Source organism: Halichoerus grypus, chromosome 3 (assembly GCF_964656455.1).
Source record: "Halichoerus grypus chromosome 3, mHalGry1.hap1.1, whole genome shotgun sequence".
Taxonomy (NCBI): Eukaryota; Metazoa; Chordata; class Mammalia; order Carnivora; family Phocidae; genus Halichoerus; species Halichoerus grypus.
In genome coordinates, this window is record NC_135714.1 from 4,323,874 (window position 1) to 4,340,027 (window position 16,154).

Consider the following 16,154-nt stretch of genomic DNA (forward strand, 5'->3'; position numbering starts at 1 on the left):
CCACATACCAAGGGCTAAATAGCCACATGTGGCTCAGGGAGCCCACACTGGACGGCACAGGTCCACACCAGCCAATAAACGTGGCTCATGGAGACCAGACTGGACGGCACAGGCCCACACCAGCCAATACGAGCTATTTTCACCTTAAGTTCGAGAAGTTCCAAAGATTCAAATAAAATGTATAATAAGGAAGTTCTGCTTATAGTGTAGCTGATTTTACTAACCATTTACATAGAAAGATCCAGGAGCATCTTCAGGAAACAAGCTTGACAAGGTCAATGACTTGCCCACATTTCTTTGTAATCAGCGGGAGAGAACTTGGTCTCCTTGTATGTACAACAAGGATGAGCACACTTTCTCACAGCTGTCTCCAAGGACTGGTGTGATAGCATGTGAATGGACTGTATATAATAACCTTGCTTGCTCCATTCATTCATTTCACAAATACTGATTCAATATGTAGGATAAGGATAGGACCATCTTATTCACGTCTGAATTCTGTGTCAAGCACATAGTAAGTGCTCAATGAGTGTTTACTGAATTATAAAATTAAATACAAGACAACAAACAAAAACTGTAAACCACATAGCAGTTATTAGTCTGATTTTAACAAATGCACACTTTATTACTGAATACAATCTTACATACATTTCCACTTGATCCTTTGCTGTAGGGGATAATTCTGCCTCTGGAGAGGGAGACCCCTCTAACTTTTTGTGAATCTTCTCTTCTGTTACGAAACAAAAATTCAGAAAGATAGGTCTTATATCTAGTTAATAAATGCTCCTGTTTTTTAAAGTTTCTCAAGTAACTTTAATCAGAACTTATATAGGCTTTATGGCTTAAAAAGAACTCTAGACCCATCTGTCTTTTTAATAAAAATCTCTTTTCTTGGGGCGCCTGGGTGGCTCAGTCGTTAAGCGTCTGCCTTCGGCTCGGGTCATGATCCCAGGGTCCTGAGATCGAGTCCCACATCGGGCTCCCTGCTCAACGGGAAGCCTGCTTCTCCCTCTCCCACTCCCCCTGCTTGTGTTCCCTCTCTGTGTCTCTCTCTGTCAAATAAATCAATAAAATCTTTAAAAAAAAAAAAATCTCTTTTCTTCACAGTCCCAGAGGGAATTCTCTGGCTTAACCACACTAACGGTGGGCTGGGAGGGGAGAACTCGCCTCATCACTGACTGAGCGCTCTAGAGGCACCTGATTAGAAGACTGAAATCCTCTATTAATTTCACCAGAAGGAGAGAACATCTGTTGAGATCCTCACAAAATTCTGCACCCATGGACTCTGTACTGACTCATCCTGACTGATACTAATCTGTAAAGAAAACCCATTATAGGGACGCCTGGATGGCTCAGTCGTTAAGCTTCTGACTTCGGCTCAGGTCATGGTTCCAGGGTCCTGGGATCGAGCCCTACATCGGGCTCCCTGCTCCTCGGGAGGCCTGCTTCTCCCTCTCCCTCTCCCCCTGCTTGTGTTCCCTTTCTCTCTGTCAAATAAGTAAATAAATAAAATCTTTTAAAAAAAGAAAGAACGAAAGAAAGAAAGAAAACCCATTACAATCAGCTCTGTTACAACATCTAGGTGAGCAAGGGCTGTGTGTCAACTAAAACAGAAGCGAAGGGCTGAACTCTCAGCTTAGCTCCCGGGACTGCCTTCGGTTACAAACAAATAAACTCTTCAGGAAGGCTCAAGGCTTGGCGGGGAGCAAAAATGGCCATGGAGAAGACAAGGAAACCAAGACCCTTGACCTTAATACGTAGCTTTCACCAAGGGCTTGCAGAAAAGTTGCCACAAGAAGCTGTGAGGCTTCATGAGTCAAAATGACTTTAACGAGCCCCAAGACCACCTTTCCAAAAAAACCTGACAGCCAAGGCAGAAGTTCCTTTTGGGCCTGAAATAGAGTCGAAACCTTTGGAGGCCCTGATGTCAACAGGCAGATACCAACGGGGGGGCAAGGATGGGAAAGTGAAAATATTGCTCCTGATCCCTGTACTTCAATGTGAAGAGGACACCAAACATACCCACCACCCCCCGCCACCCCCAATGAGGGCACCTGTGAATTGAGTTGCTCCTTGGAGAGCAGGGATTATCTACAAGTGACTGCTGAGGGTGACCAAGAAGCCCCTGCAGCTCCAGGCGCAGCACGCTGCTGGACGGCGACACACTGGACACAGAGACTTGCTTCTTGTTGTCTGTCTCTGGCCGATTCTAGCATCTCCTGAGTCAAATCCCTTGGTGCCCGAAGCCCACTGTGTGCGGACGGGTTCTGGAGGCTGTGCACTCACCTTGCTTACTCTGAAGGTCTTTGAGTCTGGAGCAGAGCTCCTCCACTAAGGTCTCGATGCCAGAGCTCTGTGTGAGAACAGAAATACCCGTTAGTTTACTACCAGGCCCTTGTACACTCTTAGTTTAATATAAAGGTTTTACCGATCTTCCCTGTTCCACATGAAATACGTTAGCAATATTTACACCACACAAGAGCTGGAACACTCCAGGTTTGCCCATCAGACCTAGCAGACGTATTTTACGAATCCAGCACAGTCACTGGCACTTACTGATCAAACGTGAGAACATTAATGTGCCTCCCGGGACGGCCTGCCTCCCAGGGGCGTACCATCTGCTTGCGGCGCGGCTGACACACCTATGTGCCCATCATACGGCTACAAGTCAGTCACCATCCAAAACAATATTCGATATCTACGTGAGCAAGGTCTTTTATCAGACTCAATACACGGGGTGGGGGAAATCACACAAATCTCATGCAGCTGCTCTAGGAGCTCACAGTCTAGAGAAAAGAAGGCCAATGTTTTCTTATGGGAAGTGAACACTGATGACGGCAACAGAGAGCGCAGTGCACGGCCCCCACGGCCGAGAGCGGGCACGGAAGCTCGGTTTTCTCTGAACGGTCACGAGCAGGGCATTAGGCTCCACTGGCGGGGGGGGGGGGGGCAGCTAAGGACAGTGCACACAGGAGCCTGGAATGGGGAGGCTAACCAGAAGAGCCAAAGGTTAAAGAAAGAGGAATACTGCAAACTGGCACAAACAAATCAGCTTTCACTATGTAGACTTTTCAACTTTAACAATTTTCTCGTTCTCAAGGAAGAAAGAAAAACCCTTCACAGGGTATGAGAAGAACAAACATATTTCTGAGAACCTTTATTCAGTGGTCAAAAGTCCTGTTTAAATTGGAAGTGAGTCTCTCTTAGGTGGGCCCGACCCGGACAGGTGCACATGACTCTGCTCAACCCGCTGCCCTCATGGGTTCTTGAGGGGCTAAAAATAGAACTTTTCCCCATTCACTGAACTCAAAATGACTCAGCACAAGTATTATAGATATCCTAAAGAAGAAACCGCACAGCTCCAGTTTGAACAGCAAGAAACAGAGCACAGAGAAAATGGTTAACTGTAGACAGGAACAGTTACACTCTATCTACGGCAGATCACAGCATTTAGTGGGGAGACAGGCCAGAGGGCGACAGGGAAATGGGCCACAAAAGAGCCGTCCTTCCCTTAAAACCACTCAGAAAACCCGCAGCAGATGTTAGTCCCAGACCCTGCTCGGCAGCCACAGTCCCGTCAGAAAGCCTCCGCTTACCATAACGTTCAAGGTGTGCACGACGTGGCTGTTTTATTGCACTTCCCCCAGACCACGAACCTAACACTGGTGTCAGCTGACACGCCGCTTGCTGCATGCTGCTCGGTACAGCAAGCCCAGGTCACTGTGTTTCTAAACCTAGTGCCAGGCTCCAGTGCCGAAGACCGAGCCTCTAGGAATCGCCTGTTCAAGTCCGTTCGGGACCCTATAGCGGCCAGCCGTTTCAATCTACACGGAACAAGCATGAGAACCAAGGGACGAGATATTATGTTTCATGCTTTGTCTCGGAAACTGCGTCCACACATCTGTCAAGTTGAGTTGTTCTGTGCAGTAATGCAGCTTAGAAGTATATATATTTGCTCTCATATATAAATGGCAACAAAACAGGGAGCTTGCTCTTAACTCTGTACATAAAGGCAAGCTCTCCCCACCAGGCTTCTGTCTTCCTTCCCTGACTCCTGCAGCATCCTGCTTACATTACACATAATCATTAGACTGCGGGGTTGTAATCGTAAACTGAGACACAAAATGGGGTACCCAAAGCAGCACTGTACCCGCTCATCTCCCAGCAGGCATTCTACAATGTGAATTTGTTGCTGTTAATGAGAAATTCCATTTACTTTCCCAATTATGATATAAACTATTAGGTATTTTAGTATTTCCATAGTGTATCATATCCCGAGGGCATTCAAGAATACTGGGAGCCTACCGTATCTTAAGAAATAAAGTAAATTAGAGGCGTCTGGGTGACTCAGTCGGTTAAGCATCTGACTCTTGGTTTCAACTCGGGTCAAGATCTCAGTCGTGAGATCAAGCCCCATGTCTGCTTGTCCCTCTCCCTCTGCTCCTGTCTCTCTCATAAATAAATAAATAAAATCTTAAAAAAAAAAAAAGGAATGAACTAACGATGACAACTGTAAGGGAGGACACGCTACAGGTGAAACTACCGCTACCCCTCGCTGAACTCATGGGCTGTTTCTCGAGCGGCATCACCTACGGTCACGGCCCAGCATCCGATGAACGTGTAGAAATGCCCCCCACCCCCCGGAGCAGTAGGAGCACGCTAAAACTCAAGCAACTGTCCTCCAAATCCAGACTGGGGAAGCACACGTGGGGACTGGCCAGTTTCTGAATGCATGAGCACCCACTGGTTTAGCACTCACTCAGTCAACGAACGGTCACGAGCACCCTGGGCCAGGCGTGACCCCCGGAGAGACAGGGCCCTGTCCTGCTGGTCAGAGGGAATAGCCGAGTGGAATGTATTTGGCCCTGGGGTCCCACCGGGCTGGGTCTGAATTCCCCCCTTGCACATACGCACTGAGCAGCAGGTGAATGAACTTGATCCGGGACGCTGACAACACTACACTTTCCCCTCGAGATTCGCGAGGGCAAACTAGGATGACGGACGTGTGAGGCGCCATCAGAGTGCCTGTCACATCAGTCACCTAAACGCTGGTGCCATTTCTAGATTTTGTGTATGTTTTCCATTTTCCAGAATCTCACTAATGGATTCACTGATTCTAAAATGCCTTTAAATTTTGCTCTGCTTTGAGTTGGAAACTGAAGGAGTAAGAAAGGTAATTAACCTGACCCAGATCAGCCCAAGTCCCCCGGATTCTGCCCAGACTCCGAGGCCCCAGCACGGCCACACTCCCTTGCCGGAGGCCGCGAGTGGTGCTGAGGACACAGACGTGCCCATGGAGCCCGAACCTCCGTCACATGCGGTAGCTACTACCTCACTGCTCCTGGAGAATTCGGTCATGTGCTCCCTTTCCACAGTGTGTTCAGTCCTTCTCCAGCCTCTCCACAGTACCCATCCTTGTCATCATGAAGGAAACAAAGGCCATTGCACTCAGTCCCCCATCCTCTCTCCTCTCCACATTCAAAGGTTTCTGTCGCTATTCTATCCATCTCAGAGGTTCATCTTCTATGGAGAGATCACGTGAACTGGACATTCCCTAACTGCTGGACGGGCACTCCCACCCCAACCCCGTGGTCACTAACCAACAGGACACTCGGGTGTTCCATTCACAGGGCACAAAAGGGGAGTCAAAAAGACCTGGGTTTGAACGTCATGCCAGGGCTCACCACGCAAGCCTACCTAAATCATTCACAGATCACCCCTGTCTTTCCACAGCCGGGAAATGGTGACACCAGGGATGATGCGTCTCCTGTGGGCGGCTACTGCACTTCCTACACCAGCCCCCCAACTTCTCTCCTGCCCACTGCTTCTGCAGTGCTCCTGTTCTACTTCCTGGGGAGTCCCTCCACTCTCCCTTCCAACCCTTCTGCTGAGCTTTTTCATCTCTGCTATGTGTTCAGAACTGAAGACATCACTTTGTCCCCTGAATGTCTCTTCTTCACAGCAGCCCCGACCTTCGGCACCATGGCAGCTGGACGGAAGAAAGGGACGGGGAGGATTCATTCACCAATCTGTTGACTTATAGTCTGCAATTTCCAGTAAGGCGTCTCACACCATCTCAGGTGCCTGGTGTCCTGCCTGGTTCCATCGCTCCAGAAAGTATGTGTCAGGACGGGGAAAGCCTAGCGCTTTGGGGCTCCCGATGAGCCATGTCTCCTGGCACTCAGCCCAGCGCAGGCCCCGCCCATGGTGGCACACCAGCGAGTGTGATGCCCGTGCTCTCGGGATGCTACCTCCTGGGCTCCACCTGCCTGCACAGAGCCCTATACTAGCCATGTGGAGGTCACAGCTAGTGATCCCCACAGAGACACAGACAAGTGAGGAGAGCAATCTTGCATCTTCCAGGCCCAGCTGCCATCTGATTGCAAGCGCATAAGACCCCACACAAGACCATCAACAGAACCTCCCAGCTGAGTCCTAGCTGACCCACACAACTGTGAGCAAGTAAAAAGGACTGTTGGTGTAAGTCATTAAGTTTTGGGGTACTTAACCAAGGTACACACTTCCGAATACTCCTACCCTGCACATGGATGGAGCTCATTTACTATTTTTCAGATCTCAGATTTTTATTTGTATTTATTTATTTTTTTAGAGAGACAGTGAGAGAGTGCACTCACATGAGCTTGGGGGGGAGGAGCAGAGGGAGAGGGAGAATCTTAAAGAGGCTCCACACCCAGAGCATACTCAATGCAGGGCTCAATCTCACAATCCTGAGATCATGACTTGAGCTGAAATCAAGAGTCGGACGCTTAACTGACTGAGCCACCCAGGCGCCCCTCAGACTTGAATTTCTAAAGCACAGTTGGAAGATTAGTGGGAGGAAACCCAACTAAATACCAAGGAACGATGACTGGTGCCGATAAACTGTAAAGGATCACTTCCATTTTAAAAGACTTTTTAAAATTCAAAACTAAGTTAATGTTAAGCCAATAAACAGAAGAGCACCAAGTGACACAACTGAAGAATCTATACCAGGGTTCATAAGCTCCTGCTTCAGTGGCCATGGAAGTAGCAGAAGTATGTGACGTGGCCAGCTATAACGCAATAGACAGTGGGGGAGGGAGCACGCACCATGCAGACAGAGTAAACATCTCGGGCCTATAGCCATTCAAAATATATATATATATATTTAAAAACCCAAACAAGGGGCGCCTGGGTGGCTCAGTTGTTTTAAGCGGCTGCCTTCGGCTCAGGTCATGATCCTGGAGTCCCGGGATCGAGTCCCGCATCGGGCTCCCTGCTCGGCGGGGAGTCTGCTTCTCCCTCTGACTCTCCCCCTCTGATGCTCTCTATCACTCTCTCTCTCAATAAATAAATAAAAATCTTAAAAATAAAAAAATAAAAATAAATAAATAAATAAAAACCCAAACAAAAAGTTGTTTCTGCCAAGGCACCTGCATGAGGGTCGTGATTCCCATCCCTGACCACAGGAAGATCTACGAAAATCTACCCATTGGCTGCCTCCAGCTCTTATTTACAGCTGCTCTCTAGAATATGGTAGAGAGAAGGGGAGACGTATCCATTGGATAAATATTATCAAATGCCTACCACATGCCAGGGAAGACAAGATCCACTTCTGCTTAGAATGATGGACAAAAAAAGTTATTTATCATAAGAAGTAGAGGATGTCAGCATCTGTTACAAGTAACGATCAAATAAAGTGAGGAATGAAGCCTTAGAAAAAGATAACTCTCTTTGCCTCGTCTGTCGCAGGGGGTGCGACGCGCCCCCTCGTGCACGCAGCCCGATTTATGGCCCACGCCACAACCCCCCACAGGCCACTTGCTTGCCCTCCTGCCCCCTTGGCCACAGATTTCAGCAGTTCCCATTTCTTTCCTTTTCTCATATCCGCACTTCTCGACATTTGATATTCAAGAATTTCTTGTAAAAACCACAATTTCGGGGCGCCTGGGTGGCTCAGTCGTTAAGTGTCTGCCTTCGGCTCAGGTCATGACCTCAGGGTCCTGGGATGGAGCCCCGCATCGGGCTCCCTGCTCCGCGGGAAGCCTGCTTCTCCCTCTCCCACGCCCCCTCTGCTTGTGTTCCCTCTCGCTGTGTCTCTGTCAAATAAATAAAATCTTTAAACACACACACACACACACACACACACACACACACACACACACACACACACACACACACACACAATTTCCCACTTTTTCTAAAGAGAGACCAAAAGATCTGGCCCCATCAGGCCTCACCGCTCTCTACTGTCGTACATATCCAGCCTCCTACCTGGCCCTGGAGACAGGAGATCTCCGGGTCTGGGTGAGCTACACAAACAAGCCAAAGGTCTATTATTCCACATCCTCCCTGAACCACGCAGCCCCATCAGCCCTCACACACCCAACCATCCTTTCTGAGTCTCCATGTGGCCCTCTTCCCAGCAAGCTCACGTTCAAAGCTCTATTCATACCTCCACCCACAGATTAGTGTTTTTTCCCTAATTTCCTTTCCTCAGAAATGAAAACTGCATTTTTTTTTTTTTTAAAGATTTATCTGAGGGGCGCTTGGGTGGCTCCGTCGGTTAAGCATCTGCCTTCGGCTCAGGTCATGATCTCGGGGTCCTGGGATTGAGCCCCGCATTGGGCTCCCTGCTCAGCAGGGAGACTGCTTTTGCCTCTCCCTCTGCCCCTCTCCCTGCTTGTGTGCTATCTCTCTGACAAATAAATAAATAAAATCTTAAAAAAAAAAAAAAAAAAAGATTTGAGAGAGAAAGAGAGCATGAGCAGGGGGGAACAGCAGAGGGAGAGGATCCTAAGCAGACTCTGTGCTGAGCACAGAGCCCGACATGGGGCTTGATGTCCCATCCCTGAGATCATGACCTAAGTTGAAATCTAAGAGTCAGATGCTCAACCGACTGAGCCCCTCAAACCAGGCATCCCTGAAAACTGCATTCTTGCAGTTGCTCAGACCAAAAATTGTAGCTATCCTCTCCAACTCCTTCCTTTTCTCCACCCCAAATTGAGTCCCGTCAAAATGTATTTAGAATCCCACTAGTTTTCACTGTCCTCTACCTTCCAGACCACCACCTTCTCAGAGTCTGCCCGTGCCCTGTCCTGTCCCGTCCTGCCTCAGTGCAGCGGCCCACGGGGTCCTATCAGCTTTGAAGTCAGGTTACACTAGTCTCTGCTCCAGGCCCTCCAACACTTCACTGCTTCCCAGAGGAAAAGCCAAAATCCTCCCAAAGGCCTACAGGTGTCCTTGAATGCCTCCCACCATCAACACTGAGATACGGCCGAGGCTTCCCTGCCAAGGCTGGCGGGGACAGCACAGCCACCTGAGTCTCCACAGCTTTAGCGACCACTGACCGGCTTCTCAGGGCTCTGGCCTACAGAGGGAGCACAGCCTCACCTCTTGCAATGTTCAGAATCTAATTTTAAGTGCTCCATAAATGTTACTTATCATTGTTTTGATGCTATTTATCCAGAATGAGTTAAGTTCAAAAGTCAGTGTGCAAAGACACAATTAATATATATTGTCAAAATTAACTTCAACAACAGACTGCCATGGAACAGTTTTTGTATACGCAACCCTATACGGCATATAAACAACACATGCGCAACGAAGATGCACGACGTGCTTTCACTGGTGGGCTTCGGTCAATGTGGGAATATGAGCGACTGCAACAAGCCCCTACGGTACCCGGGGCATCGATCCCTCCGTGAGGCTCCGTGGCAGCCTCAGGCCGAGCGACTGCCCAGGCTGAGCAGCAGCACTACTTCCAGAACCTCACCAAGTCATCGCTGCGAGCCTGACTTACTCCCCGAACAGGGCCTGCTGCGGTTCCTCATCTTCCACTGATGCCCAAACTGGGCGACGAAATACTAGCTTTGACACAGCTTTCAGGAGCTCCATTAAAATAACCAGAAACAGAACTCGTTGTTAAAATGAAAACAAAAACAATACAAAAAGCTCCAACTCCGGGGACTGAGAAAACAGAAGCACGGAAACTTGAGGATTCCAAAAACAAGAGCCGGCAAACTCCAACATTGTTTTATCGTTTTTAAAATGGGGCAAGAGGTCTGGATGTAACTGACAGCAGGCACATGGCCTGTCCACTGACGACAAAGAGAGACAGCTCAGGAGAGCATCCCTTAATGCCACCAGCCATGTGGGGGGCATGAGGGGCACCGTCCCCTTTACAGGCCCCAGTACAACTGCAACCAAAGCAGATGCAACCGTGCTAGAGAAAATGAGCGCCCGGAGAAGTGCAGGTCACGTGCTGGTGCAGATGAAGGGAATCGGCAACAGCAGCTTCAGCCGGACCTCACCCGGACCTCACCCGGACCTCACCCGGACCTCACCCGGACCTCAGCCGGACCTCACCCGGACCTCAGCCGGACCTCACCCGGACCTCAGCCGGACCTCAGCCGGACCTCAGCCGGACCTCACCCGGACCTCACCCGGACCTCAGCCGGACCTCAGCCGGACCTCACCCGGACCTCACCCGGACCTCACCCGGACCTCAGCCGGACCTCACCCGGACCTCACCCGGACCTCACCCGGACCTCAGCCGGACCTCACCCGGACCTCAGCCGGACCTCAGCCGGACCTCACCCGGACCTCACCCGGACCTCAGCCGGACCTCAGCCGGACCTCACCCGGACCTCACCCGGACCTCACCCGGACCTCAGCCGGACCTCAGCCGGACCTCAGCCGGACCTCACCCGGACCTCACCCGGACCTCAGCCGGACCTCACCCGGACCTCAGCCGGACCTCAGCCGGACCTCACCCGGACCTCACCCGGACCTCAGCCGGACCTCAGCCGGACCTCACCCGGACCTCACCCGGACCTCAGCCGGACCTCAGCCGGACCTCACCCGGACCTCAGCCGGACCTCACCCGGACCTCACCCGGACCTCAGCCGGACCTCAGCCGGACCTCACCCGGACCTCAGCCGGACCTCACCCGGACCTCACCCGGACCTCAGCCGGACCTCACCCGGACCTCACCCGGACCTCACCCGGACCTCAGCCGGACCTCACCCGGACCTCAGCCGGACCTCAGCCGGACCTCACCCGGACCTCAGCCGGACCTCAGCCGGACCTCACCCGGACCTCAGCCGGACCTCACCCGGACCTCAGCCGGACCTCACCCGGACCTCAGCCGGACCTCACCCGGACCTCACCCGGACCTCACCCGGACCTCAGCCGGACCTCACCCGGACCTCACCCGGACCTCAGCCGGACCTCACCCGGACCTCAGCCGGACCTCACCCGGACCTCACCCGGACCTCACCCGGACCTCAGCCGGACCTCACCCGGACCTCAGCCGGACCTCACCCGGACCTCAGCCGGACCTCACCCGGACCTCAGCCGGACCTCAGCCGGACCTCACCCGGACCTCACCCGGACCTCAGCCGGACCTCACCCGGACCTCAGCCGGACCTCAGCCGGACCTCAGCCGGACCTCAGCCGGACCTCACCCGGACCTCACCCGGACCTCAGCCGGACCTCACCCGGACCTCACCCGGACCTCACCCGGACCTCAGCCGGACCTCACCCGGACCTCAGCCGGACCTCACCCGGACCTCAGCCGGACCTCACCCGGACCTCACCCGGACCTCACCCGGACCTCAGCCGGACCTCAGCCGGACCTCACCCGGACCTCACCCGGACCTCAGCCGGACCTCACCCGGACCTCACCCGGACCTCAGCCGGACCTCAGCCGGACCTCACCCGGACCTCACCCGGACCTCACCCGGACCTCACCCGGACCTCAGCCGGACCTCACCCGGACCTCAGCCGGACCTCAGCCGGACCTCAGCCGGACCTCAGCCGGACCTCACCCGGACCTCACCCGGACCTCAGCCGGACCTCACCCGGACCTCACCCGGACCTCAGCCGGACCTCACCCGGACCTCACCCGGACCTCACCCGGACCTCACCCGGACCTCAGCCGGACCTCACCCGGACCTCACCCGGACCTCAGCCGGACCTCAGCCGGACCTCACCCGGACCTCACCCGGACCTCAGCCGGACCTCAGCCGGACCTCACCCGGACCTCAGCCGGACCTCACCCGGACCTCACCCGGACCTCAGCCGGACCTCACCCGGACCTCACCCGGACCTCAGCCGGACCTCAGCCGGACCTCACCCGGACCTCAGCCGGACCTCAGCCGGACCTCACCCGGACCTCAGCCGGACCTCAGCCGGACCTCAGCCGGACCTCAGCCGGACCTCACCCGGACCTCAGCCGGACCTCAGCCGGACCTCACCCGGACCTCAGCCGGACCTCAGCCGGACCTCAGCCGGACCTCACCCGGACCTCAGCCGGACCTCAGCCGGACCTCAGCCGGACCTCACCCGGACCTCACCCGGACCTCAGCCGGACCTCACCCGGACCTCAGCCGGACCTCACCCGGACCTCACCCGGACCTCAGCCGGACCTCACCCGGACCTCAGCCGGACCTCACCCGGACCTCACCCGGACCTCAGCCGGACCTCACCCGGACCTCACCCGGACCTCAGCCGGACCTCACCCGGACCTCAGCCGGACCTCAGCCGGACCTCAGCCGGACCTCACCCGGACCTCACCCGGACCTCACCCGGACCTCACCCGGACCTCAGCCGGACCTCACCCGGACCTCACCCGGACCTCACCCGGACCTCAGCCGGACCTCACCCGGACCTCACCCGGACCTCACCGGGACCTCACCAAGGCAAAGCCCACGAAGGTCAAGTCTGTGCAGGTGCTGCTAAACTTTATTCAATGTCTAAAATTAAATTGGACATAACGGAGTTTCCGACTGTTTTGGAGACGTCCCTTAGACAAAATATTGGGCTGAGCGGGTCAAAGAGATGTGCTGCAATGTGGGGGTACAACTTGCTGCAGGGAGAGAGTGGGAGGAGACACCGTGTCACCTCACAAGTATGTAAAAGTGGAGTCAGGGAAGTCGGCCATCCTCCTGCAACCACGACGCAGTGAAGAGCCTGATGCTATGGATGCTTTTAAAGAAACAACTAACACTGTACCTTGTAACAGTACAACACACGCACACATATGAAAGTCATGAGAAAAGAATTCATGGGTAACGCGTAACATCACCCCTACCCACCGACCTGATACGACGACAGCCACATTTATGTTACTGTCTTGTGCTTGTATCACTGACATTTTAATCGGGTTGTAAACTCGTTCGAGACTTTTGATTCTGGCCAGTTGGTAGTGACTGGGTGGGAAAGCAAAGCACAGCACCATGTTTACCATCCTCAATGTTTAGGAAATGAACATCATACGCATACACGAACACTCACTGTGGCCAAAACAGAAAACAAACCTTTTGCATTCTAATTTCCTATGTAGGACCTCTTCATACCTTTATTTTCATTGAAGCTGCCAGACAGATTCTAGAAAGGAAAGCTTGGGGACATACAGCCTACAGTTTATGAACATCCACAGTGATTCCTTTCTACCGTCACAGGCCGTAAGGAAAGAGGGATTTTTTTTTAAGTTCTTTCCACTGACTCCCCAAAACCCAGAGAGCTGGCTTAAGGAGTCTGTATGTCGGGGCGCCTGGGTGGCTCAGTCGTTGGGCGTCTGCCTTCGGCCCAGGTCATCGTTCCAGGGTCCTGGGATCGAGCCCCCCATCGGGCTCCCTGCTCCGTAGGAGGCCTGCTTCTCCCTCTCCCACTCCCCCTGCTTGTGTTCCCTCTCTCGCTGTGTCTCTGTCAAATAAATAAATAAAATCTTAAAAAAAAAGAGTGTGTGTGTTGATGCCCACACAGCAGCAGCGCCCTGAAGAAGGCCTGAGAACTTCGTGCTTCCTCTTCCTTCGTTCTGCAGGCACATCCCCAGCTCCCGGTACATGCCTCGCAAATTCACTTACTCAGCTCATTTTCATTTGGTAAGATTAAAAGCCATCATTGTTAGGAAAAAGCAATGCAACAATTTTTTATGAAATGAGAAGAACAAATCAAACAAGAAGACTTCACTGGGCTTGAAAACAAAAATCCCCCCTTTGACTTTCCGGCAAAGGAATGCATTTTTTCCAAAGCAACAATGGAAAGAACCACTCTCCTTTGCCTGCACTGTTCCTACTTGACACCAAGTCCTTTCCAGCACACATCATGCTCAGCTAGGAGGAACCAGACATGAATGCCACAAGGCAGGGGGGAGCAGGGTCTTGTGTTAGGCTAGGAGAAGGTGCGGGTACTCCTCACTTCCGCGGTTCACGTTGGGCGCCCTGGTTTTCCACTCGGCTTTCCTTCACCACGAGTCGAAGGCAAGAGGCATTTCTCAGCAACTTTGGTCCAAAGAAATAAGATCCTCTCCCAGACTGAAACTCCTGACTCACATTTTCCTCCCAAGCATGACTCAGCAGCTTCTTTGGATTTTACTCAAAGAATTTACCTGAACTAACCTCTCCTTTAAAAAACCATCTGCTGGGGCACCTGGGTGGCTCAGTCGTTAAGCGTCTGCCTTCGGCTCAGGTCATGATCCCAGGGTCCTGGGATCAAGCCCCGCATCAGGCTCCCTGCTCGGCCAGGAGCCTGCTTCTCCCTCTCCCACTCCCCCTGCTTGTGTTCCCTCTCTAGCTGTGTCTCTCTCTCTCTCTCTGTCAAATAAATAAAATAAAATCTTTAAAAAAAAAAAACCATCTGCCATTTTCAACTCCAACTTACTTTCCCTTTAGTGTCAGGTAGAAAATACCTCTTGGGAAACTACCCAACATCACCCCCTTCTCTCTCAGTACTGCCCCTGCTCCAGGAGTGGACCCCCAGGCAACTCTGCCCCCTCCTTGCAGCTCACCCATTTGGGGGGTGGGAGGACTTCTGCCCAAGCCCAGCCAATGACATTTCTCCCTAGCTGAACAGTGGATACTAGCCTTCAGCAGTGGTGCTGGGATGGGGCTGGCAGGGTGGTTTTCTCACTGTGTGTGCTAAAGGAGAGAAAGCCAGACTTCAGAGAGAGAGGCAGAATGACCCAGAAGCAGAGAGAGAAGCAAATGAGAGACTGCGGATCATTGAGTAAATGACTTTAGCTGCCAATTATTTCGTTCCCGGTTGAGGCCGCTCCTCAGGCTGTGCATTTCCAGGCCTGTTTCAGGGAGATAACCCTACGCCCTTCATGCATATGCCCGCCTTTTCTTAAACTAGGTTCCTGATGTTCCCACTTGTGATGAAACAGTTCCGCAGTCAGCCACATGAGCGGTAACTTGCAAATCCCTCTCCCACAGTTGGGGAGGCAGCAGTTTCGTGCAATCAAGAGAGGAACCCAGTGGGAGAGGACAGGAAGGGTCGGGACGCCAAGGGGAGACTCCTGAACATCCGAGTGCACCACTGCATTCAAGAGACAGCTGGCGCCTCCCCCGAGACGGCACTCGCGAGCCGTCAGGCACCAGACAGCACACAGGGAGCTCACGGTCTCGGGCCCCAAGGAGCACGTCACGAAGGGAAGACAGAAATGAGCCAGTGCAACTGAGGATGTGAGCAGGACGAGACGGTGCCAGGGGCTCGGGCTCTGAGAACGTGCTGGCAGGGGGAGAACGCACAGCTGGGACGTACTGCACAAGCCTCAGGAGGCATGTGCGCTAGGCGGTGGCCACAAGAGGACACCTGCACAGACTACCCAATGTAGCAAAGCCGGTCACCCCAACATCAGCCATTAGAGAACTCCTAGGATTGTTTTAGTCATCTTCTAATACTCACATAAAACATTTGTCATGTCCCTTAGCATCCTGAAAGAACAAAATGGTTTTAGAATATAGTCACCCATTTAGGGGCGCCTGGGTGGCTCAGATGGTTAAGCGCCTGACTTCGGCTCAGGTCATGATCCCAGCATCCTGGGATCAAGTCCTGCGTCAGGCTCTCTGTTTGGTGGGGAGCCTGCTTCTCCTTCTCCCTCTGCCTGCCTCTCTGCCTACTTCTGCTCTCTGTCAAATAAATAAATAAAATCTTAAAAAAAAAAAAAAAAGAATATAATCACCCATTTAAATTAAGAAGGTTCTAGAGGACAGAATCCTTTCAATTCAACTCTGCTTCATAAAAGGTACTTAAACCACACCATCTCAAATAACTGGTAAAAGCAAAATAAAATAATTTTCAAAGTAGTGGGATCTCAGAGAGTACATCTTATAGTGAGTTAGTAAGAACTGCATAGTACCGGGGCGCCTGGGTGGCTCAACTGGCTA

At 52.4% G+C, this 16,154-nt stretch overlaps 1 protein-coding gene across 7 annotated transcripts in view; it reads right to left on the reverse strand.

Annotated features, from left to right (window-relative positions):
• The window catches only part of KIAA0232 (KIAA0232 ortholog), a 90,719-nt gene that overhangs the window by 20,701 nt on the left and 53,864 nt on the right, over positions 1 to 16,154 (reverse strand). For all 7 annotated transcript variants that reach the window (XM_078068353.1, XM_078068352.1, XM_078068355.1 and 4 more), the window contains 2 exons: positions 2,287 to 2,353; positions 649 to 730 (listed from right to left, as the gene is read on the reverse strand). In XM_078068353.1, coding sequence (XP_077924479.1) covers positions 649 to 730; positions 2,287 to 2,353 — 149 coding nt within the window. The remainder of the gene's footprint in view (positions 1 to 648; positions 731 to 2,286; positions 2,354 to 16,154) is intronic.